General features: G+C 40.5%; 2 protein-coding genes and 1 long non-coding RNA gene across 3 annotated transcripts in view; 2 read left to right on the top strand and 1 right to left on the bottom strand.

Moving 5' to 3' along the window:
• LOC127374565 (uncharacterized) overlaps positions 1 to 25,961 on the top strand; it is a 323,387-nt gene that overhangs the window by 198,533 nt on the left and 98,893 nt on the right. The window lies entirely within an intron of this gene.
• Positions 14,313 to 15,816, top strand: LOC127374574 (uncharacterized). The gene is made up of 3 exons (XM_051420098.1): positions 14,313 to 14,999; positions 15,097 to 15,315; positions 15,408 to 15,816. Exons 1-3 carry the CDS (start codon positions 14,341 to 14,343, stop codon positions 15,613 to 15,615), a joined length of 1,086 nt encoding a protein of 361 aa, XP_051276058.1. The 5' UTR covers positions 14,313 to 14,340; the 3' UTR covers positions 15,616 to 15,816.
• LOC127374699 (uncharacterized) lies at positions 15,813 to 16,385 on the bottom strand. The gene is made up of 2 exons (XR_007887199.1): positions 16,313 to 16,385; positions 15,813 to 16,225 (listed from the first exon to the last, which is right to left on the bottom strand). It is a non-coding gene; the product is annotated as an uncharacterized LOC127374699 (long non-coding RNA).

The raw sequence follows: 25,961 nt of genomic DNA on the forward strand, positions 1-25,961 counted from the left end.
ATACAATAATAATTTTTTTTACGAGAACATTTTAAATACATTACTTTGTTCCGCTCTGACATCACATGGATGTAAGAATTCTGCTATGACGTCACAAACATTACATCATTCCGCTATGAAATCACAAAGATTCAATTCAATTCAATTCAGTTTTATTTGTATAGTGCCAATTCATAACAAAAGTTATCTCAGCACACTTTTCAAATAGAGCAGGTCTAGACCGAACTCCTTATAACATTATTTACAGAGACCCAACAGTACCACCATGAGCAAGCACTTGGCGTCAAGGGCAATGAAAAACTGCCTGTTAAAAGGCAGAAACCTAGGACCAGTTGGGGTGAGAGAGAGAGAGAGAGAGAGAGAGAGACAGAAAGAGAGAGAGAGACAGAGAGAGATACAGACAGACAGACAGACAGACAGACAGACAGACAGACAGATAGGTGCACAGCGACAACGGTACTGGCAATGGCAGTTAAGCAGGACCATGGCAGGAGGCTCCACCAGGATCCATGAGAACCTGCGAGACGAGAAAGCACAAGAACTCTGGGGAAGAAGTGAAGTTAGTAACATGCATTAATGGGACATGAATGAGTGCAGAAAGAGAGAGGAAGAGAGGAGCTCAGTGCACCATGGGAAATCCCCTGAGAGTCTAGGCCTATAGCAGCATAACTAAGGGATGGTTCAGGACTTACCTGATCCAGCTCCTAACTATACGCTTGATCAAAGAGGAATGTCTTAAGCCTACTCTTGAATGTGGTGAGGGTGTCTGCCTCCCAAACCACAACTGGAAGCTGGTTCCACAGGAGAGGAGCTTTGCAGCTAAATGCTCTGGCTCCTGTTCTACTTTTAGAGACTATAGGAACCACAAGTAGCCCTGCATTCAGAGAACGTAGTGTTCTAGTGGGGTAATAGGGTACTATGAGCTCTTTAAGATATGAAGGGGCCTGACCATGAAGAGCTTTATAGGTGAGGAGGAGAATTTTAAATTCTATTCTAAATTTTACAGGGAGCCAGTGCAGAGAAGCTAGTACGGGAGAGATGTGATCTCTTTTTCTAGTTCCTGTCAGTACTCGTGCTGCAGCGTTTTGAATTAATTGGAGCGTTTTAATGGACTTATTGGGGCAACCTGATAATAAAGAGTTGCAGTAATCCAGCCTAGAAGTAACAAATGCATGGATTCTTTTTTCTGCATCTGTCTGTGGTAAGATGTGTCTAATGTTTGTAACATTACTTAAATGAAAGAAGGCAGTCCTGGAGGTTTGCTTTATGTGGGAATTAAATGACAAATCCTGATCAAAGATAACTTCAAGATTCCTGACAGTGGTGCTAGAGGCCAAGGTAATGCCATCTAGAGTAACTATATCTTTAGACAGTGAGTCTCTAAGGTTTTTGGGGCCAAGTACAAGAATTTCATTTCATTCTAAGTTTAACATCAGAAAATTGCAGCTCATCCAGGATTGTATGTCCTTAAGACATGTTTGTAATTTAGATAACTGATTAATTTCATCGGGCTTGATCGATAGATATAACTGCGTATCATCTGCATAACAGTGAAAGTTAATGGAGTGATTCCTAATAATGTTGCCTAAAGGGAACATATATAAAGTAAATAGTATTGGTCCAAGTACACAACCTTGTGGAACTCCATGACTAACTGTAGTATTTATTGAAGATTCATCGTTAAACTGTACAAACTGCGAACGATCGGACAAATATGACTTAAACCAGCTTAGTGCGGTTCCTTTAATGCCAATTTGATGCTCAAGTCTCTGTAAAAGAATATTATGGTCAATGGTGTCAAATACAGCACTAAGATCTAATAATACAAGTACAGAGACAAGTCCATTGTCTGAAGCAATCAAAAGGTCATTATTTCATTCATTAACTTTAACCAGAGCTGTCTCTGTGCTGTGATGAACTCTCAATCCTGACTGAAAATCCTCAAATAAACTATTGTTATGTAAAAAGTCACACAACTCTTTGGCGACTACTTTCTCCAGAATCTTAGAGAGGAAGGGGAGGTTAGAAATCGGTCTATAGTTGCCTTAAACCCCAGGGTCAAGAGTGGGCTTTTTATGAAGGGGTTTAATTACAGCTACTTTAAAGGACGGTGGTACATATCCTGATAATAAAGAAAAATTAATCATATCTAGTAAAGAAGTGCCAATTAAGGGTACGACTTCTTTAAGCAGCCTAGTTGGGATCGGGTCTAACAGACAGGTTGATGGCTTCGATGTAGAAATAACAGTTTAAATATATATCTGAGTTTACATTAGTTAAAGTTCCTAAACTTGCTTCAAGAACAGATGTATTACGCTATGACATCACAATTTCCCTATGACATCACAAAGATGTGAGCATTCTGCTATGACATCAAAAAGATGTGAGCATTGCGCTATGATTAATCTGAATTCTGCAGTGACTTCACAGATGGATGTGAGAATTTGGCTATGACATTACATTCCACATTCTGCATTCCGCTGTGACATCACAATTAGAAGTACACATTGTGCTCTAACATCAAATTATGCATTCCGTGGTGAGTTCACAATCTGCATTCTGCTATCACATCACAATTCAATTGAAAGTGTACACTCCATTTTAACATAATAATAATAATAATAATAATATTTGCTTTAACATCAAATTCTGCATTTGTCTGTGACATCACATTTGGCTATGACATCACAATTGAAAAAGAGGGGGAAAGACTTTGATTATTTATGAGACATATAAGACAAGACTGGCAGAAGATGATTAATTTAAAGTTTACTTTTTTCATAAAAATCTAGTACATAACATGAATGTTGCCGATAATGTCATGTAACACTGATTGGAGCCATTCTGTTCCATAGTGTCTACCTTTGCTTTTAAAGGTCCAGTATGTAGGATTACGTGACATCTTGCAGAGTAGTTGCAGATTGCAACTCTGTTCCACCTGTTTCACCTTCCCCTTGCAAGGGCAAACTGCAATGGCTGAAAGCACTCCCAACCTAAACCAGTCCTTGGTTTGTCCCTTTTGGGCTAATGTAGAAACATGGCAGAATCCATGGGCGGCATTTGTAGATGAAAACTTCAATCTAAGGTCACAAAAGTATAACAATAATTGTATGAAGGTTATTATACACTACTGAGATCAGACATATGAATATTATGTTCCATTCTGTCATTAGATCCTCCTAAATGTTACATACTGGACCTTTAATACTTACAATAATAATTTTTTTTGTGAAAATATTTTAAATACATTACTTTGTTCCGCTCTGACATCACATGAATGTAAGAATTCTGCTATGACATCACAAAGATGTGAGTATTATGCTATGACATAACAATTTCCGTATGACATCACAAAGATGTCAGCATTCTGCTGCGATGTAATCTGCATTCTGCAGTGACTTCAAAAATGGATGTGAGAATTTGGCTATGACATTACATTCCACATTTTGCATTCCGCTGTGACATCACAATTGGAAGTATGCATTGTGCTCTAACATAAAATTCTGTAGTCCGCTGTGAATTCACAATCCGCATTCTGCTATCACATTACAATTCAACTGAAAGTGTACACTCCATTTTGACATAACAATTGGAAGTGTGCATTCCGCTGTGACATCACATTTTGCATTCCTTTATGACATCACAAAGATATGAGAATTTTGCTATGACATCAAAAAGATGTAGGTTTTCCCCTTTGACATCACAAAGCGACGAGCATTCTGTTATACATCAAAGTTGAACTTATTTAATCAGATTCACCCTCCTCTCCTATTGTTATGTCAATTGAACTTTCAACTTTCAATTGAATTGTGATGTGATATCAGAATGCGGATTGTGAATTGACAGCGGAATGCAGAATTTGATTTTAGAGCAGGATGTGTACTTCCAATTTTGATGACACAGCGGAATGCAGAATGTGGTATGTAATGTCACGGCCAAATTTTCACATCCATTTTTGAAGTCACTGCAGAATGCAGATTACATCACAGCGGAATGCTCACATCTTTGTGATGTCATAGCAGAATGCTTACATCTTTGTGATATCATATGGAAATTGTTATGTCATAGCGTAATACTCACATCTTTGTGATGTCATAGCGGAATGATGTAATGTTTGTGATGTCAGAGCGGAACAATGTAATGCATTTAAAATGTTTTCGCAAAAAAAAATTATTGTTGTATACGTAAGTATTAAAGGTCCAGTATGTAACATTTAGGAGGATCTAATGGCAGAATTGAACATAATATTCATATGTCTGATCTCAGTTGTGTATAATAACCTTGATACAGTTATTGTTATACTTTTGTGACCTTAGATTGAAGTTTTCATCTACAAATGCCGCCCATGGATTCTGCCATGTTTCTACATTAGCCCAAAAGGGACAAACCAAGGACTGGTTTAGGTTGGGAGTGCTTTCAGCCATTGCAGTTTGCCCTTGCAAGGGGAAGGTGATGCAACAGAGTTGCAATCTGCAACTACACCGCAAGATGCCACTAAACCCTACATACTGGACCTTTAAAAGCAAAGGTAGACACGATGGAACAGAATGGCTCCAATCAGTGTTACATTACATCATATGTAACATTCATGTTATGTACTAGATCTTTATGAAAAAAAAGTCAACTTTAAATTCATCACCTTCTGCAGGTCTTGTCTTATATGTCTCATAAATGATCAAAGTCATTCTTCCTCTTTTTCAATTGTGATGTCATAGCCAAATGTGATGTCACAGCCGAATGCAGAATTCGATGTTATAGAAGAACGTTGAAATGTTTGTGATGTTATAGCGAAATGCTCAAATGTTTGTGATGTCACAGGGGAATGTGCAATGTGGAATGTAATGTCATAGCCAAATTCTGACATCCATTTGTGAAGTCACAGCGGTATGCTCACGTCTTTGTGATGTCATAGCGGAATGCTGTAATGTTTGTGATGTCATAGCGGAATGCTGTAATGTTTGTGATGTCATAGCAGAATTCTCATATCAATGTGATGTCACAGCAGAATGTGAAACGTGATGTCATAGAAAAATGCTCACATCTTTGTTATGTCATATAGGAATTTTGATATAATATGCTCATCGCTTTGTGATGTCAAAGCGGAAAACTTGCATCTTTGTGATGTCATAGCAAAATTCTCATATCTTTGTGATTTCATAAAGGAATGCAAAATGTGATGTCACAGCGGAATGCACACTTCCAATTGTTATGTCAAAATGGAGTGTACACTTTCAATTGAATTGTGATGTGATATCAGAATGCAGATTTTGAATTCAGAGCGGAATGCAGAATTTGATGTCAGAGCACGATGCGTACTTCCAATTGTGATGTCAAGTCTTTCGCCCCCCACTTTTTCAAATTTGATGTCATAGCGAAACGTGATGTCACAGCCGAATGCAGAATTCGATGTCATAGCAGAATGCTGAAATGTTTGTGATGTCACAGCCAAATTTGGATTTCCTCTGTGTGACTGAGACATGGCTGAGTGTTGGTGAATCCAGCGCTTTCACTGAACTTTTACCCCATGATTGCTGCTACTTTAACTCCCCGCGGACGTCGAGCCAAGGAGGAGCAATAGCGACTGTCTATAAGAGTCATTATGAATATAAGCAGCTATTGCTGTCATGCTCTTTCACCAGCTTTGTACTGAGCTTATTTGAGCTTGGTCGCTCTCACACAGTGTTGTGTGCTGTGGTCTATCGGCCTCCCAAGTACAATAAGGACTTTTTAAATTACTTTTCTGATTTCCTGGCTGAAATCATGCCTATATATGACTGTGTTCTTATTGTTCGGGATTTTATTGTTCATGTGTTTTTGTCCTGATAAGCCAGTGGCAAAGGGTTTTTTAAACGTCATTGATTCTTTTAACCCTTTAGGCGCCGGGTTTTATTTTGAAAAATACTAGATTTTGACATCTAAATTTCAGGAGGCTCCGGCTTGAAAGGGCTTTGAGATAGAGACAAAGTGTAATGACCTAAAGTGTAATGACCTAAAGTGTAATGACTTAAAGTTTATCTAGGTAGTCAATTTTACCATCTTATTTGCATATTATGACGTCATATGGTGACGGCCATATTGGATAATATAATTTCCATTAAATACCTGATATTTTGAAAGAGACTTGATCTTATTTCATCAGATTCACCCCCTCCATCTATTTGTTATGTTGTCCACATATCAAATGAACAGGTAAAAGTAAATTGTAAGGCAACAGTCGTAAACTAGAACTATTACTACCACAAAGCTCATGTAAACAGTAGGCGTTTTTTATGATTTTTTACCCACTACCACCCCCCCATTGAGGACACTTTTTCTTTTCTTTTTTATTCTCTTCTTTATTATTATTATTATTATTATTATTATTGTTATTATTATTATTATTATTATCATATGATAATAATAATAATAACAGTAGGCGTCTTTTAGCTGCAGAGGTCTAATCTGATCTATCCAGATAAAAGTTTGTAGTATTTGTAGTATAGTGTGGAACCTCTCATTGCAATGCACAGTACAGAGACAATATGAACAATATTGAGACCCCACCACAAAGCCTAACAAATGGACAGGTACACATCCGCATCGGATGGCTGCGCCACTGCCGGGCATGGACGCACTGTGATCGGCGCGGTAGAAAGAGTGAACACTAACGCTGGTCCCTGCGCTATTCTCACCACCCCCGCTACTTCTACCACATCCATTAGCTCCCCTACTGATACTACGAGTTCGTGTAGTACTCCCACCTATGTTGGGCAAAGGGTTGTGTGTTTGTGCTTGTGTGTCTTCCTCGCTCTGCCCGGCAGCGCCGGTGCAAAGATGCACCGTGACTATCACGCTCACTAAACGACCGGCCGTCATCTCCCAAAGGTAAATTTTCCCCTTCAGAATCAGAGTCAGCGAACAGGAGACCTATCACTTCCCTAAGCGTCAACTTTTTGCTTGCCATTTTCGTTTATTTCGTCTCAATAACTCCTAAATCCAGCAGTTTGGACGGGTCTTCCTCGAACATTTTGCATTGAAACATGATGTTTTTCTGAGCTAAGGTCTAAGTACGGGACATCACAGCGGAATGCTCACATCTTTGTGATGTCATAGGGAAATTGTGATGTCATAGCGTAATATTCACATCTTTGTGATGTCATAGAAAAATTCTTGCATCCATGTGATGTTAGAGCGGTACAAAGTAATGTCTTTAAAATGTTCTCGTAAAAAACATTATTATTGTATACTTAAGTATTAAAGGTCCAGTATGTAACATTTAGGAGGATCTAATAGAGGAATTGAACATAATATTAATATTTCTTCATACAGTTATTGTTATACTTTTGTGACCTTAGATTGAACTTTATTCATCTACAAATGCCGCCCATGGATTCTGTCATGTTTCTACATTAGCCCAAAGTGTTTGCAATTTTCAGAAGTTGTCAGCCATTGCAGTTTGTCCTTGCAAGGGGAAGGTGAAGCAACATAGTTACAATCTGCAACTTCACCACAAGATGCCAATCAATCACCTCAATCCTACATACTGGACCATAAAAAGCAAAAGTAGACACTATGGAACAGAATGGCTCCCATCAGTGTTATTGTACATTATATATAACATTCATGTTACGTACTAGATTTTTATGAAAAAAAGTCAACTTTAACTTCATCGTCTTCTGCAGGTCTTGTCTTATATGTCTCATAAATGATCAAAGTCTTTCTCCCTCTTTTTCAATTGTGATGTCATAGCGGAATGTGATGTCACAGCGGAATGCAGAATTCGAAGTTATAGCAGAATGCTGAAATGTTTGTGATGTCATAGCGGAAAGCTCAAATGTTTGTGATGTCATAACAGAATTCTTACATCAATGTGATGTCACAGCGAAATGTGGAATGTCATGTCATAGAACAATGCTCACGTCTTTGTGATATCATATAGGAATTTTGATGTAATAGTGGAATGCTCATGGTTTTGTGATGTCACAGCGGAATACTTACATCTTTGTGATGTCATAGCAAAATTCTCATATCTTTGTGATGTCAAAACAAATGCAAAATGTGATGTCACAGCAGAATGCACACTTCCAATTGTTATGTTAAAATGGAGTGTACACTTTCAATTGAATATCAGAATGCAGATTGTGAATTGACAGCGGAATGCAGAATTTGATTTTAGAGCACGATGCGTACTTCCAATTGTGATGACACAGCGGAATGCAGAATGTGGTATGTTATGTCATAGCCAAATTCACACATCCATTTGTGAAGTCACTGCAGAATGCAGATTACATCAAAGCTGAATGCTCACATCTTTGTCGTGTCATAGCAGAATGCTTTCATCTTTGTGATGTCATACGGAAATTGTGATGTCATAGCGTAATACTCACATTTTCATAGCCGAATGATGTATTGTTTGTAATGTCATCCACTAGTTTGCAGACATCCTGTACTTAGACCTTAGCTATGAAATACGTCATGCTTCAGTGCAAAATGTTTGAGGAAGTCCCATCCAAACTGTTGGGTGAGAAACCGTAAATAGTGTGCCACGGCCCTATTTATGCTGAAGGGGTATTTCTGGATTTAGGAGTTATTGAGACGAAATAAACGAAAATGACCAGCAAAAAGTTGACGCCGAGGGAAGTGATGGGTCTCCTATTCGCTGATCCTGATTCTGAAGGGGAAAATCTACCTTTGGGAGATGACGGTCGGTCGATTAGTGAGCGTGCTAGTCACGGTGCGTCTTTGCATAGCAATGGCGCTGCCGGGCAAAGTGAGGAAAACACACAAGCACAAACACACGACCCCTGGATTTTCTGAACAGAGGTGAGGATCAATGAGACACAGAGTTATGAGACACGCCCCCGCTCAGGAAATCCATTCCGCAGTTTGCAGCCAGCTAGCAGGATAGCATTGAGCAGCATTGTGGCTAGCCAACATGTCCGCTGTGTGGAAATACTTTACACTGGAAAGACAGCAAAATGCAATGTTTGCAAAGCCGTAATTCAGAGACGCGGAAGCTCCCTCGCATTGTACAACACTACGAATGCAATCACACCTTTAAAAAAAAGCACCACACAAAACAGCACGAGGATTTTTTAGGCGAGCTGTCAGGAATCACTTCTGGAGTCATTCCAAAAACAAGTTAAACTCCAGGCAGACAACGTGAAAGCTAAAGGGATTACCAAGTGTGTGTGTGTGTGTGTGTGTGTGTGTGTGTGTGTGCATGTGCGTGTGCATGTGTAAGATCCTTACAGTTATTGCACTTTTCTTATATTTCAGATAATTTACATTTTAAAACCTTGATTTGTTGATGCTACAAGAGCCAGTGTACTTGATTTGTGCTGTTCAGATGCACACTGTTTTGTTGATAGTGTGTGTTTAAGATGTTTACACTTATTGCACTTTTCTTATATTTCAAGACTCAAATATTTGACATTTTGGGAATTTAATGAATATTGACATGAGAATAAATTTGAAACCCTTACAGTTGCATATTTGTTTTCAGAATGGGATTTTTCCTGTTAACAGGATTTCCTGTTTTTCTGACTTCCTTTTCTGACCTTGCCTCAAGTTGCCTTTTGGGACATACAGTGGGTACGGAAAGTATTCAGACCCCTTTAAATTTTTCACTCTTTGTTTCATTGTAGCCATTTGCTAAAATCAAAAAAGTTCATTTTATTTCTCATTAATGTACACTCAGCACCCCATCTTGACCGAAAAAAACAGAAATGTAGAATTTTTTGCAAATTTATTAAAAAAGGAAAACTGAAATATCACATGGTCATAAGTATTCAGACCCTTTGCTGTGACACTCATATTTAACTCACATGCTGTCCATTTCTTCTGATCCTCCTTGAGGTGGTTCTGCTCCTTCATTGGAGTCCAGCTGTGTTTAATTAAACTCATTGGACTTGATTAGGAAAGGCACACACCTGTCTATATAAGACCTTACAGCTCACAGTGCATGTCAGAGCAAATGAGAATCATGAGGTCGAAGGAACTGCCCAAGGAGCTCAGAGACAGAATTGTGGCAAGGCACAGATCTGGCCAAGGTTACAAAAGAATTTCTGCAGCACTCAAGGTTCCTAAGAGCACAGTGGCCTCCATAATCCTTAAATGGAAGAAGTTTGGGACGACCAGAACTCTTCCTAGATCTGGCCGTCCAGCCAAACTGAGCAATCGTGGGAGAAGAGCCTTGGTGAGAGAGGTAAAGAAGAACCCAAAGATCACAGTGCAAGACATATGAAAGCCTGCATAGAGTTTGCCAAAAAACACATGAAGGACTCCCAGACTATGAGAAAGAAGATTCTCTGGTCTGATGAGACCAAGATTGAACTTTTTGGCGTTAATTCTAAGCGGTATGTGTGGAGAAAACCAGGCACTGCTCATCACCTGCCCAATACAATCCCAACAGTGAAACATGGTGGTGGCAGCATCAGGCTATGGGGGGTGTTTTTCAGCTGCAGGGACAGGACGACTGGTTGCAATTGAAGGAAAGATGAATGCGGCCAAGTACAGAGATATCCTGGAAGAAAACCTCTTCCAGAGTGCTCAGGACCTCAGACTGGGCCGAAGGTTCACCTTCCAACAAGACAATGACCCTAAGCACACAGCTAAAATAACAAAGGAGTGGCTTTGGAACAACTCTGTGACCATTGTTGACTGGCCCAGCCAGAGCCCTGACCTAAACCCAATTGAGCATCTCTGGAGAGACCTGAAAATGGCTGTCCACCAACGTTCACCATCCAACCTGACAGAACTGGAGAGGATCTGCAAGGAAGAATGGCAGAGGATCCCCAAATCCAGGTGTGAAAAACTTGTTGCATCATTCCCAAGAAGACTCATGGCTGTAGTAGCTCAAAAGGGTGCTTCTACTCAATACTGAGCAAAGGGTCTGAATACTTATGATCATGTGATATTTCAGTTTTTCTTTTTTAATAAATTTGCAAAAATTTCTACATTTCTGTTTTTTTCTGTCAAGATGGGGTGCTGAGTGTACATTAATAAGAAATAAAATGAACTTTTTTGATTTTAGCAAATGGCTGCAATGAAACAAAGAGTGAAAAATTCAAAGGGGTCTGAATACTTTCCGTACCCACTGTACGTACATACATACATATGTACATATCATACTTCCGTGTTGAGAGAAGTTTATTTCAGCCTCATATAAAATCAACAATGATAATAATATTAAAGCAAACACAGCTCTGGTATCGGAATAGTATCGTATCGGCCGATATCCAAATTCAGGTGTCGGGATCGGATCAGAAGTGAAAAAATGTGGATCGGTGCAACCCTATATATAACATTCATGTTACATACTAGATTTTATGAAAAAAGGGGGGTTAAAAAAGTGGGGGGATAAATCATAAAAACCGGCTACTGTTTATATGAGTTTTGTGCTATAGTAATAGTTCTAGTTTACGACTGTTGGCTTCTAATTTACTTTTTCCCTGTTCATTTGATATGTGGACAACATAACAAATGGATGGAGGGGGGTGAATTTGATGAAATAAGTTCAACTCTCTTTCAAAATATCAGGTATTTCATGGAAATTACATAATCCAGTATGGCCGCCGCCATATGACGCCATAATATGCAAATTAGATAGAGAAATTTACTCCCTAGATAAACTTTAGGTCATTCTCAATATTTGTCTCATTTACACTTTGTCTCTATCTCAAACCACTTTCAAGCCAGAGCCTTCTAAAATTTAGATGTCAAAATCTAGTATTTTTCAAAATAAAACCTGGCACCTAAAGAGGTTAAAGGTCCAGTATGTAACATTTAGGATGATCTAATGGCAGAATGGAACATAATGTTTATATGTCTGATATCAGTAGTGTATAATAACCTTCATGCAGTTATTGTTATACTTTTGTGACCTTAGATTGAACTCTATTCATGTACAAATGCCACCCATGGATTCTGCCATGTTTCTACATTAGCCCAAAAGAGACAAACCAAGGACTGGTTTAGGTTGGGAGTGCTTTCAGCCATTGCAGTTTGCCCTTGCAAGGGGAAGGTAAAGCAACAGAGTTGCAATCTGCAAATTCACCGCAAGATGCCACTCAATCCCACATACTAGATCTTTAAAAGCAAAAGTAGACACTATGGAACAGAATGGCTCTCATCAGTGCCATTGTACATTAGTTATAACATTCATGTTACGTACTAGATTTTTATGGAAAAAAGTCAACTTTAAATTAATCATCTTTTGTAGTTCTTGTCTTATATGTCCCATAAATGATCCAAGTCTTTCTCCCTCTTTTTCAATTGTGATGTCATAGCGGAATGTGATGTCACAGCCAAATGCAGAATTCGATATTACAGCAAAATGCGCAAATGTTTGTGATGTCACATCCGAATGCAGAATTCGATGTTATAGCAGAATGCTGAAATATTTGTGATGTCACAGCAGAATGCTCAAATGTTTGTGATGTCATATCAGAATTCTTACATTAATGAGATTTCACAGCGAAATGTGGAATGTGATGTCATAGAATAATGCTCACATCTTTGTGATATATAGGAATTTTGATGTAATAGTGGAATGCTCATGGCTTTGTGATGTCACAGCGGAAAACTTACTTACATCTTTGTGATGTCATAGCAAAATTCTCATATCTTTGTGATGTCATAAAGGAATGCAAAATGTGATCTCACAGCGGAATGTACACTTCCAATTGTTATGTCAAAATGGAGTGTACACTTTCAATTGAATTGTAATGTGATAGCAGAATGTGGATTGTGAATTCACAGCGGAATACGGAATTTGGAATGTAATGACATGGCCAAATTCTCACATCCATTTGTGAAGTCACTGCAGAATGCAGATTACATCGCAGCGGAATGCTCACATCTTTGTTATGTCATAGCAGAATGCTTACGTCTTTGTGATGTCATACGGAAATTGTTATGTCATAGCGTAATACTCACATCTTTGTGATGTCATAGCGGAATGATGTAATGTTTGTGATGTCATAGCGGAATGATGTAATGTTTGTGATGTCATAGCAGAATTCTTACATTCATGTGATGTCAGAGCGGAACAATGTAATGTATTTAACATGTTTTCGCATAAAAAAATTATTAATGTATACGTAAGTATTAAAGGTACAGTATGTAACATTTAGGAGGATCTAATGGCAGAATGGAAAATAATATTCATATGTCTGATCTCAGTAGTGTATAATAACCTTCATACAGTTATTCTTATACTTTTGTGACGTTGGATTGAACTTTTCATCTACAAATGCCGCCCATGTATTCTGCCATGTTTCTACATTAGCCCAAAAGGGACAAACCAAGGACTGGTTTAGGTTGGGAGTCTTTGCAATTTTCACAAGTTTTCCAGCCATTGCTTTTTCAATTGTGATGTCATAGCAGAATGTGATGTAACAGCCGAATGCAGAATTCTGTCAGAGCAAAATGTGCAAATGTTTGTGATGTCACAGTCGAATGCAGAATTTGATGTTATAGCAGAATGCTGAAATTTGTGATTTCATTGCGGAGTGCTCACATTTTTGTGATGTCATAGCAGAATTCTTTACGGTGGCTGGTAAGTGCAAAACAAATTTACAAACTCCGAAACAAATTTACAAAGTCAGAATCGTACGGAAGGGGAATGTACTAAACGCCGGATCTGACCCGGAAGTGATTTAGTGAGCTGTTTGTTGTGGAAAGACTGTATGGAGCGAGTTGTGCGGTTTATATGGAGTTTCATGATGTTTTTCCTGTTTTGTGGAAACCATTTGGGTCAGTTATTAAGGTTTTGTGTTTCGTGTGGATGGTCTCTGGAGTTTTTAAAGGATACAGAGCAGACGGAAGGACCAGACATGCTGCATTATTGCACACAATATTTTAATGAGGGACTGTCAGGGACCAAACAGTCAAGCAATGAGGAAAACCAGGAGTTTGTTGAAAAATAGGGTTTTTTTTATCTACCCAAAAATACCAAACAATAGAAACGAAGAATTTAACATCTTAGGCCTATAAAAGAGGTCAACAAAATATAACTATACTCAAAACCGCATACAACAGACAGAATATGAACTAAACAAACTGACCTGCCTGAATGAGACACAAGGGAACATATATAGTGGCTTGGCCAAACCAATTTACCCACAAGGTGAAAACAAAATGGATGCCAACTACAACTACTACAAGTAAAACAAACTAAACCCAAAATCCCCCCTCCAACATGGCAGCACATGGTACGGCTTGATTGGTAGGCCACAGGATATAACTATCCTCCACCCTTGGCCATGCCTTTCTTCCACCAGGACAGACCTCATTGCTGGCTGTTACCCTGTGTGGCTTGGGCCATCACAGGGACACTCGTACGACGCAATCGTGGACATGCTGTCAAGTTTACACAATATAAACATCAGCTTGCGGACTCTAAAAAGTACACTGAGTCAAGCCGGGTTGTACCGCAGAAAGAATTATTCCTCTCCAAACGGCGTAATTAATGCCATCAGGTTGGAACTCCGTGGACCTGGACAACTGTTTGGCTACCGAACAATGTGGCAGGTACTTAAACAAAAGTACAACCTTCGAGTGAGGAGAGATGATGTGATGAATTTGCTCCGGGAGCTTAACCCTCGAGGGTGCGAGAAGAGAGCATGCAGAAGGTTTGTAAGAAGAACCGACCATTCAATGGGGCCGAACTACATGTGGCATGCTGATGGCTACGATAAGCTTAAACCATTCGGTTTGGCCCTGTCAGGATGCATAGATGGATTTTCACGTAAAGTAGTGTGGCTTGAATGTGGACCAACAAATAATAACCCAACAGTGATCACTCACAATTTCCTGTCATGTGTGCGAAACCCTGGTGTGATCCCGATGAGACTGAGAACTGATTGCGGCACGGAGAACGGCATTATGGCTGCAATTCAGTGTACCCTACGCCACCATCACCATGACTACTACTCTGGAGCGTCCAGCCACATGTATGGCTCATCCACGAATAACCAGCGCATTGAGTCCTGGTGGTCCATATTTAGAAAGGGAAGGTAAGTGGCTTTCATAAAGTAATGTAATAATATATATACTGTATACATATACACACACATCATGATATCATCATATATGATATATCAATTTCTTTAGATCTCAGTTCTGGATGAAGTTATTTGCAGACCTCAGAGATGCCGTATACTTCAATGGGAGTCATGAGCATCAGTGCCTATTGAGATTTTGCTATGGTGATGTTCTTCAGAAAGACTTGGATGAGTGTGTGAGACTGTGGAACAGTCACAGGATTCGCCCTTCCAGAACAGCGTCATGTCCAGGAGGAGTGCCCAATGAACTGTACTACTTACCACACAGGTAAAATGTTGGTGATAGATTGAGACTTCTTTGTTTCTCTCTTATTTTTAACTGAAAAAGTAACTAAATAAATGCTGTTACGTCTTCTATAGATTTGGCTCCAGAGACTGTGGATTTGAAATTGAACAAGCTGAGTTGGATGGCTTTCCTGAGGCAAGCCTGCCAATAGTCACATGTGGGGACCCAAACATGCAGGAGTACTTGGACTTTGCTATGGAGCGCAATCAACTACAAAAACCAGACAACTGGGAGTCTGCAACAGACCTGTACACAAAGCTAAAAGAAATTGCTCAGCTATAAAACAATCAAAAAGGGAGTAACCAAGTGCTTGCTCATTGAGGCTTTTTTTTTTTTCCTGCTATTTTTTTTTCAAAGTGATTAAGATCTTTCTTATATGCCCTGAAATCGGATTTGTAGTGGTGGAACACTGCTGTCTGTCTGAACACTAAAGGTCTGAATGTCACCCACAGTTTTTTGGTTGAAATAAATGAATCAAATACACTTAATGAGTATTTATTACATTTTTGTTTTGTAAGTACAGAAACTTCTTGAAAGACTTTTGTTTATTTTGCCTAAAACAAAATGGCCAAAATGTTAACTGTGAGAAAAAACATGCTCACATGTCTTTACATTATTTTTAACCTTTTCAGAGCCTCTAGGGGTCATTCCATGGCTTATAAACAGCCAAATCCTGGGGAATTTTGAAGTCCGAAATCCATTTGTGTCTTAAACACAGTGTATGCGTCTAGGAGTGGTAATTTCAATGTGTTTGAACATGTATTTGCCATTGGGAATGGAGAGTCATCCAGGAACTCTATTCGTGGTAATGGTTCCAATCCAGATGGAGGAAGTGAGGTCAGTCCAGTTGCAAACATCAAAACATCTTCCACAGACACAGCAGCCTGACCTTCTGCAAAGAAAAAAAATTAATTGTTCAGATACATCTTGGCAATGTGATTTCTCAACTAGTTGTGAAAAATAGGACTGATTTACAAACCTTCACAGTCAAGGAGATAGTCCGCCCAGTAGCCCAAAGTTTGACTTTCTTTAAGTCTTCTGTTACTCCCTGACTGTTTCTACATTAGCCCAAAAGTGACAAACCAAGAACTGGTTTAGGTTGGGAGTGCTTTCAGCCATTGCAGTTTGCCCTTGCAAGGGGAAGGTGAAGCAACAGAGTTGCTATCTGCAACTACACCGCAAGATGCCACTAAATGGGTTCCAGAATGGCGCCGGCGACAACGGCAGCCTCTCATTGCAGCTCCTATCATTGTTGTAGTTTTAGTGTGTTTTCTGTGTTTTTAGCCTGTGTTTTTTTTGCTATTTTTAACAGTTTTCTTGCTTTCTTACTTTCTTGTTATTTTGTTCGCGTCGCCTAGATACTTTTTCGGCGTTTTGGAGCACTTTTTATTTTTTGTTTACGCTGGTCTCCATGGCGACGGAGAGTCGCATTGTTTACACCCGCGACCAGATGATCGCCCTGAGGTACCCGAGCATCCTGACTGGAGAGAGACCCTCCATACCGGAGGAGCTGAGGAGGAGACGGCGAGGCTGCAGAGCGGGGGTTAAACGGAGGATGAAGAAGAGGAGGCTTAAACCCTACATCCCTGCAATCATCGAGCAGATGCCGGACTCCAACGTCACCCCCTGCTCTCCTCATCCCCGCCGGCGCGGGGTGAATCACCGCGACTTACGGCCTCTGTGTCGGGCTCCCCGGTCAGCCAACGCCGCGGCCCTGCCGGCTCCTGCCAGGATTGTCCTGGTAAATGTTAGATCACTAGCGAACAAGACTTTGTCTTAAAGGACTTCTTCACGTCCCGAGGATTGGATTTCCTCTGTGTGACTGAGACATGGCTGAGTGTTGGTGAATCCAGCGCTTTCACTGAACTTTTACCCCATGATTGCTGCTACTTTAACTCCTCGCGGACGTCGGGCCAAGGAGGAGGAATAGCGACCGTCTATAAGAGTCATTATAAATGTAAGCAGCTATTGCTGTCATCCTCTTTCACCAGCTTTGAACTGAGCTTATTTGAGCTTGGTGGCTCTCACACAGTGTTGTGTGCTGTGGTCTATTGGCCTCCCAAGTACAATAAGGACTTTTTAAATGACTTGGCTGAAATCATGCCTAAATATGACCGTGTTCTTATTGTTGGGGATTTTAATGTTCATGTGTGTTGTCCAGATAAGCCAATGGCAAAGGGTTTTTTAAACCTCATTGATTCTTTTAATCTTGTGCAATCTGTGTCTGGACCCACACAAGAACACGGACACACACTTGATCTTGTCTTATCATATGGTTTGCCTGTTTTTAACCTAGAGATATGTGACGCAGTGTTTTCTGACCATATGCCTGTATTATTTGAGGCTGCCCTTGCCTGTCATACAGTTAAACCTCGCGCTGCTGCTCAGCGCTGTCGCATTATTTACCCTTCCACTGCTGTTCAGTTCTCGGTTGCTTTCAATCAGAACTCCATCTTTCCTGAGTCTGTATGCAGTACAGAGGAGCTTAGCTCATGGTTTCACTCCACCTGCCAAACTGTTTTAGACACTGTGGCTCCATTAAAATCCATGCAGCCTAAAACTAAATCTGAGCCCTGGCCTTTGTTTAATCCCTGAATGGTCTTGCCCCGCCCTACCTATCTGAGCTTCTACACCCCTATTTACCCGTCCGCCCCCCTCAGGTCAGATGATCAGCTGCTCCTGAGTGTGCCTAAAACTAAGCGGAAGCTCAGAGGGGACCGTGCCTTTGCTGTGTCTGCTCCTAAATAATGGAATGATCTGCCTCTGCACATTAAACAGTCCTCTTCTCTGTCTGTTTTTAAAACCAGTCTTAAAACCCATCTCTTCTCTGTGGCCTTTGACACCTAGTAAGATGTCGACTTTATTTACTTGATTTATTTTTTGTATTTGTTATTTTTACTTGCATGGTTATTATTTTTATTTATGTCTTTTCATTTTATTCTTGTATTATATGTTATTTTGCGCCTCATGTGAGCTGTTATATCTTTTATTTATGATGTCTTATTTATCCTCCTGTACAGCACTTTGGTCAACTTTGGTTGTTTTAAAGTGCTTAAGAAATAAAGTTCGATTGGATTGGATTGGAAAAACCCTACATACTGGACCTTTAAAAGCAAAGGTAGACACTATGGAACAGAATGGCTCCAATCAGTGTTACATTACATTTTATGTAACATTCATGTTTTGTACTAGATTTTTATGAAAAAAAGTCAACTTTAAATGACATGACTCATGCGGTCAGACGTGAGTGCCGTAGAGCTGAGCGCAAGTGGAAGAAGGACAAACTGCAGGTGTCTTTTCAAATGTTAAGGAACTGCTGGCGTCATTATCAAAAAACTGTGAAAGATGCTAAAAGAACTGTCACAAGCCTCGTGTTTTGTTTAACGCTATTGACTCACTTCTTAATGCCCCACAGACTGCCTGTATGGAGGAGTCCCCTGCTGTGTGTGAAAACGTCCTTCACTTTTTTATTGATAAGGTCACTTCAATTAGGGCTCAAATCTCACCTTCAGCTTCAGACCCCTCAATCTCTGTCCCCTGCTCTGCTTTTTTTGACCAGTTTGAGCCTGTGACTTTTTCCTTTTTACAGGAGGTTGTTGGTCATTTGAAGCCCTCAGGTTCTCCAAATGATGCTGTCCCGCCTCGACTATTTAAGGAGGTTTTCCCCACTGTAGGACCATCTGTTATTGCAGTCATAAATAGCAGTCTGACCTCAGGTGTGGTCCCTGAAAATTTTGAACATGCAGTAGTACAACCTCTGATTAAAAAACCTGCTCTAGATCCTGCAGTTCTTGCTAATTTCAAGCCTATCTCCAAACTGCCTTTCCTTTCAAAAATCCTAGAGAAGATTGTGCACAGTCAATCAATGGCCTTTCGGGAAGAACATAATATTCTAGAGGTTTTCCAATCCGGTTTTAAAACCGTGCACAGCACAGAATCAGCTCTCTTAAGAGTTTTTAATGATATCTTTTTAGCTACTGACTCTGGTGACTGTGTTATCCTTGTGCTTTTAGATTTAACTGCTGCATTTGACACAGTGGATCATGAAATACTGATCTCACGTTTGAAGCAGTGGGTGGGCATCAGGGGCATAGCACTGGAGTGGTTCAGGTCGTACTTGGCTGATCGAACTTTCTGTGTCAGCCTAGGTGACTCTGTATCCTCCTCTGCTCCTCTCTCGTGTGGGGTGCCACAGGGCTCAGTTCTTGGCCCTCTCCTTTTCTCTCTCTATTTGCTCCCACTTGGTTCCATACTTAGGAAGCACGGCTTTTCATTCCACTGTTATGCAGACGACAGTCAGATTTATGTGCCTCTTAAAAAGAAAAATGAATACTCTGTCAGACTGCTACTTAAGTGCCTCGATGACATAAAGGCCTGGATGACTCTGAACTTTTTAAATTTCAATGATAAAAAGACAGAAGTGATGGTTTTTGGTGGCACCACAGGGATCCCCCCTGTAGATCTGGGTTCCTTGGCCCAGTATATTATACCTAGCATCACAAACCTAGGGGTTAAAGTGGACCCTGAGCATAAGTTTTCAGATCAAGGCTGTTGTCAAATCAAGCTTTTTCCATTTGAGGCACCTGGCCAAAATAAAGCCAATTCTATCAAGGCAGCGGTAATCCACACCTTTGTTACCACTCGGCTGGATTACTGTAATGCACTGTATGTGGGGGTTAGTGGGTCCTCTATCACCCGTCTTCAGATGGTACAGAATGCTGCTGCACGTCTTTTAACTGGCACATGTAAACATGAGCACATTTCCCCCATTTTAGCCTCACTCCACTGGCTGCCTATCAATTTAGGATCCATTTTAAAATTATTTTATTTGCTTTTAAATCCCTGAATGGTCTTGCCCCGCCCTACCTATCTGAGCTTCTACACCCCTATTTACCCGTCCACCCCCTCAGGTCAGATGATCAGCTGCTCCTGAGTGTGCCTAAAACTAAGCGGAAGCTCAGAGGGGACCGTGCCTTTGCTGTGTCTGCTCCTAAATTATGGAATGATCTGCCTCTGCACATTAAACAGTCCTCTTCTCTGTCTGTTTTTAAAACCAGTCTTAAAACCCATCTCTTCTCTGTGGCCTTTGACACCTAGTAAGATGTCGACTTTATTTACTTGATTTATTTTTTGTATTTGTTATTTTTACTTGCATGGTTATTATTTTTATTTATGTCTTTTCATTTTATTCTTGTATTATATGTTATTTTGTGCCTCATGTGAGCTGTTATATCTTTTATTTATGATGTCTTATTTATCCTCCTGTACAGCACTTTGGTCAACTTTGGTTGTTTTAAAGTGCTTAAGAAATAAAGTTCGATTGGATTGGATTGGAAAAACCCTACATACTGGACCTTTAAAAGCAAAGGTAGACACTATGGAACAGAATGGCTCCAATCAGTGTTACATTACATTATATGTAACATTCATGTTTTGTACTAGATTTTTATGAAAAAAAGTCAACTTTAAATTCATCATCTTCTGCAGGTCTTGTCTTATATGTCTCATAAATGATCAAAGTCTTTCTCCCTCTTTATCAATTGTGATGTCATAGCCAAATGTGATGTCACAGCCAAATGCAGAATTCAATGTTAGAGCAAAATGCGCAAATTTTTGTGTTGTCACAGCCGAATGCAGAATTCGATGTTATAGCAGAACGCTGAAATGTTTGTGATGTTATAGCGAAATGCTCAAATGTTTGTGATGTCATAGCAGAATTCTTACATGATTGTGATGTCACAGCGGAATGTGCAATGTGGAATGAAATGTCATAGCCAAATTTTCACATCCATTTGTAAAGTCACTGCAGAATGCAAATTACATCACAGCTGAATGCTCACATCTTTGTGATGTCATAGCGGAATGCTGTAATGTTTGTGATGTCATAGCAGAATTCTTATATCAATATGATGTCACAGCAGAATGTGAAACGTGATGTCATAGAACAATGCCCACATCTTTATGATGTCATATAGGAATTTTGATATAATAGCGGAATGCTCCTCGCTTTGTGATGACAAAGCGTAAAACTTACATCTTTGTGATGTCATAGCAAAATTCTCATATCTTTGTGATGTCATGAAGGAATGCAAAATGTGATGTCACAGCGGAATGCACACTTCCAATTGTTATGTCAAAATGACATGTCAGACATTGCAGTTTGCCCTTGCATGCAATACCTGATATTTTGAAAGAGAGTTCAACTTTTTTCATCAGATTCACCCCCTTCCATCCATTTGTTATGTTTTCCAAATATCAAATGAACAGGGAAAAAGTAAATTGCAAGCCAACAGTCGTAGACTAGAACTATTACTACAGCACAAAACTCATGTGAACAGTAGCCGGTTTTTTAACCCCCCCCCTTTTCATAAAAACTAGTATGTAACATGAATGTTATATATAGGGATGCCCCGATCCACATTTTTTCACTTCTGATCCGATCCCGATACCTAATTTATGTGAGCTGTGTTTGCTTTAATATTATTATTGTCATTGTTGATTGTATATGAGGCTGAAATAAACTCCTCAACAGGCTAGTATGATATGTACGTATGTATGTATGTATGTCCCAGAAGGCAACTTGAGGGAAGTATAAGGTAAGAAAAGGAAGTCAGAAAAACAGGAAATCCTGTTAACAGGAAAAATCCCATTCTGAAAACAAATATGCAACTGTAAGGGTTTCAAATTTATTCTCATGTCAATATTTATTAAATTCCCAAAATGTCAAATATTTGAGACTGAAATATAAGAAAAGTGCAATAAGTGTAAACTGAACAGCACAAATCAAGTACAAAGGCTCTTGTTGCATCAACAAATCAAGGTTTTAAAATGTCAATAATCTGAAATATAAGAAAAGTGCAATAAATGTAAACATCTTACACACGCACGCACACACACACGCACACACACACACACTCGGTAATCCCCTTAGCTTTCACGTTGTCTGCCTGGAGTTTAACTTGTTTTTGGAATGACTCCAGAAGTGATTCCTGACAGCTCGCCTAAAAAATCCTTGCGCTGTTTTGTGTGGTGCTTTTTTTAAAGGTTTGATTGCGTTCGTAGTGTTGTACGATGCGAGGTAGCTTCCGCGTCTCTGAATTACAGCTTTGCAAACATTGCATTTTGCTGTCTTGCTCTGCGGTGTTTCCAGTGTAAAGTATTTCCACACAGCGGACATGTTGGCTAGCCACAATGCTGCTCAATGCTATCCTGCCAGCTGGCTGCAAACTGCGGAATGGATTTCCTGAACGGGGGCGTGTCTCATAACTCTGTGTCTCATTGAGCCGCACCTCCCTTTCAGAAAATCCATTCAACAGTTTGCAGCCAGCTAGCAGACTGGCCGGCAGGAATCACCTGTGGAGTCATTTCAGCAGACAACGTTAAAGCGCAGACATGGCTCATGGATATCGGAAATCTTGCGCAGAAAATTTCCGATACTTGAATTACGCTGGTATCGGTCCCGATACCAATATTGGATCAGATCGGCCCCATCCCTAGTTATATATGATGTAATGTAACACAGATGGGATTTTAGAAAGATCTGGCGTGTGTATCATTTCCACTCCCGCCTATTTTGGGCCAAGGGTTGTGTGTTTGTGCTTGTGTGTTTTCCTCGCTTTGCCCGGCAGCGCCATTGCTATGCAAAGACGCACCGTGACTAGCACGCTCACTAATCGACCGACCGTCATCTCCTAAAGGTAGATTTTTCCCGTCAGAATAAGGATCAGCGAATAGGAGACCCATCACTTCCCTCAGCGTCAACTTTTTGCTTGTCATTTCAGTTTATTTCGTCTCAATAACTCCTAAATCCAGAAATACCCTTTCAGCATAAATAGGGCCGTGGCACACTATTTACGGTTTCTCACCCAACAGTTTGGATGGGACTTCCTCGTACATTTTGCATTGGAGCATGAAGTATTTCTGAGCTAAGGTCTAAGTACAGGATGTCTGCCAACTAGTGGATGACATTACAAACATTACAGCATTCTGCTATGACACCACAAAGATGTGAGCATTCAGCTTTGATGTAATCTGCATTGTGCAGTGACTTCACAAATGGATGTGAGAATTTGGCGATGACATTACATTCCACATTCTGCATTCCGCTGTGTCATCACAATTGGAAGTACGCATCGTGCTCTAACATCAAATTCTGCATTCCGCTGTCAATTCACAATCTGCATTCTGATATCTCATCAAAATTCAATTGAAAGTGTACACTCCATTTTGACATAACAATTGAAAGTGTGCATTCCGCTGTGACATCACCTTTTTCTTTCCGCTATGACATCACAAAGATATGAGAATTTTGCTATGACATCACAAAGATGTAAGTATTCCGCTGTGACATCACAAAGCCATGAGCATTCCGCTATTACATCAAAATTCCTATACGACATCACAAAGATGTGAGCATTGTTCTCTGACATCACATTTCACATTCCGCTGTGACATCACATTGATGTAAGATTTCTGCCATGACATCACAAACATTTGAGCATTCCGCTATGAAATCACAATTGAAAAAGCAATGGCTGGAAAACTTGTGAAAATTGCAAACACTCCCAACCTAAACCAGTCCTTGGTTTGTCACTTTTGGGCTAATGTAGAAACATGGCAGAATCCATGGGCGGCATTTGTAGATGAATAAATTTCAATCTAAGGTCACAAAAATATAACAATAACTGTATGAAGGTTATTATACACTACTGAGATCAGACATATGAATATTATGTTGCATTCTGCCATTAGATCCTCCTAATAGTTACATACTGGACCTTTCACTAACAAAGACCAAGCCAATGGCTGTATGGAATAAGGAAAATTGTATTACATGTTATGAACATATATTGAATACTGGGAGGGAAAGGGTCATGGGATGGAGGGGATGGAAGCATGAAGGGATGATGGGGGAGGGGTCGAGGGATGGGGGAAAGGGTGGAGGGTTGAGGGATGAGGGGGTATAGGAAGGACGGGTGAGGGTTGATAGAAAGGGAGAAAAGCTGGTAGGATAGGTGGATGGAGGGAGGAGTTCAGCGAGATGGTCAGGAGGAACAGAGTGGGTGTTGAGACGCTGAGTGGGGGAACCGTCTCGTATCTCTTCATGAGCCCCCAAAGAAACTTCAGCAAGACAGGTGCGCGTGAGCGTTTTTGATGTTGTTTGGTGGAAGATTTAATTTTAAGGATGGAATGGGTGAATGAGATGAAGCAAGAGAGTGTCATGATGTCGAGAGAAGGGAACGGAAGACTCTTGGTGGCATGGAAGGTTTTAAAGCAATTCCATCCGGTCATGTATGATGAAAGTGTGCGGGGAGCGATGCTGTTCAGGATGGCATCTTGCGAAATGGTGACCAGGTTTTGCATATGGGGAGTCAGTTGTAGACTGTGGCTGAAAACGGTGGGACGGGAGTCGGAAGGGCATCGGAGGCTGGTGCCAGTTGCCTGAATTTAAAGCGAGAGAGTGCGTCAGCGATTGTGTTTTTATGGCTAGGGATGTGAGATGCTCTGATGACGAATTGGTGTTGTGCCAAAACTAAGGTGAGCTTCCTGATGAACTGCATGATGTCTAGGCATTGTGAACGTCCCTTGTTGATAATGTCTATGACGGCGCTGTTATCGGAGTGGATGGTGTGGATTTTCTTTGACCATTTGTGGCCCTAAAGAATAGTTGCGATGATGACAGGGTACATTTCGTAGATGACGGAGGAAGGGGAGAGCGATGAGAACTCAGGCGGCCATTTGGCTGAAAACCACTTGCCGCTAAAGTAGCCGCCGAATCTGACGGAAGGAGCTGCGTCTGGAGATGGCGTGATCTATTGATGCGTAGTGCATGGAAAAGTCTGGGCTGGGGATTAAGCTGTTGATGCTTGGGACTGGAGAGCTGTGGGGGGATGAGAGGTCTATGATGAGTCTCTTTTTCCTGAATATTTCCTGGTGGCAATGCCGATTGGGCTGATTCTAAATGGACTGAACGGTGGAATGGAGAATGGACAGATCATGAATCTATCTTTGATTTCTTGGTCCAAGAGTTTGTCGAGGTGGCAGACTGCAGGTTGTGGCATGTGTGAGAGTAATCTGGTATGACTTGTAAACCTGGGTGAAATCCGTTTTTGAATCCTTGGATGAGGTAATTGACGAACTTGCGGTCAGGGTGATTTTTTAAAGCATCAGTGAGAGCGTTGATTTTGATGGGTGTGTTCAGATACTTACATAGGCCGTGTTTGGTTGGATTATGCGGACAGGTGGATCTGGTGTGGGCCTCGCCGCAGAAAGAGCAGGTGTGGAGGAAGCGGCAGCTTGAAACTTTGCAACCAAGGTCGTTGAAATTATTGCAGACCATCCTCCTGCCCTGATATAGGACTGGTCTGTCTCTTTTGTCAACACCTTTAGGAAGAGGGCCGAGGGCGATTGGTTGGATGTTGACTGGTTTAGGGGTGATGGTTGGAGGAGGGGCTGTAGGTGACATGCTGTGAAAAACAGCAGGGTTGTGGTTAGTATGATATGAGGGCAAAGAAGCGGTGAGGGTGCAAGTTGTGGTGGGATTTGATGGGGCGCCGCACAGGTCGCAATTAAGTGAAGCGCGAGCTGAAAAGACACGGCAATAGAGCTCTGTATCCAGCATGCCCCAG

This window comes from Dicentrarchus labrax, unplaced genomic scaffold (assembly GCF_905237075.1).
Source record: "Dicentrarchus labrax unplaced genomic scaffold, dlabrax2021, whole genome shotgun sequence".
In the NCBI taxonomy this organism is placed as follows: domain Eukaryota; kingdom Metazoa; phylum Chordata; class Actinopteri; family Moronidae; genus Dicentrarchus; species Dicentrarchus labrax.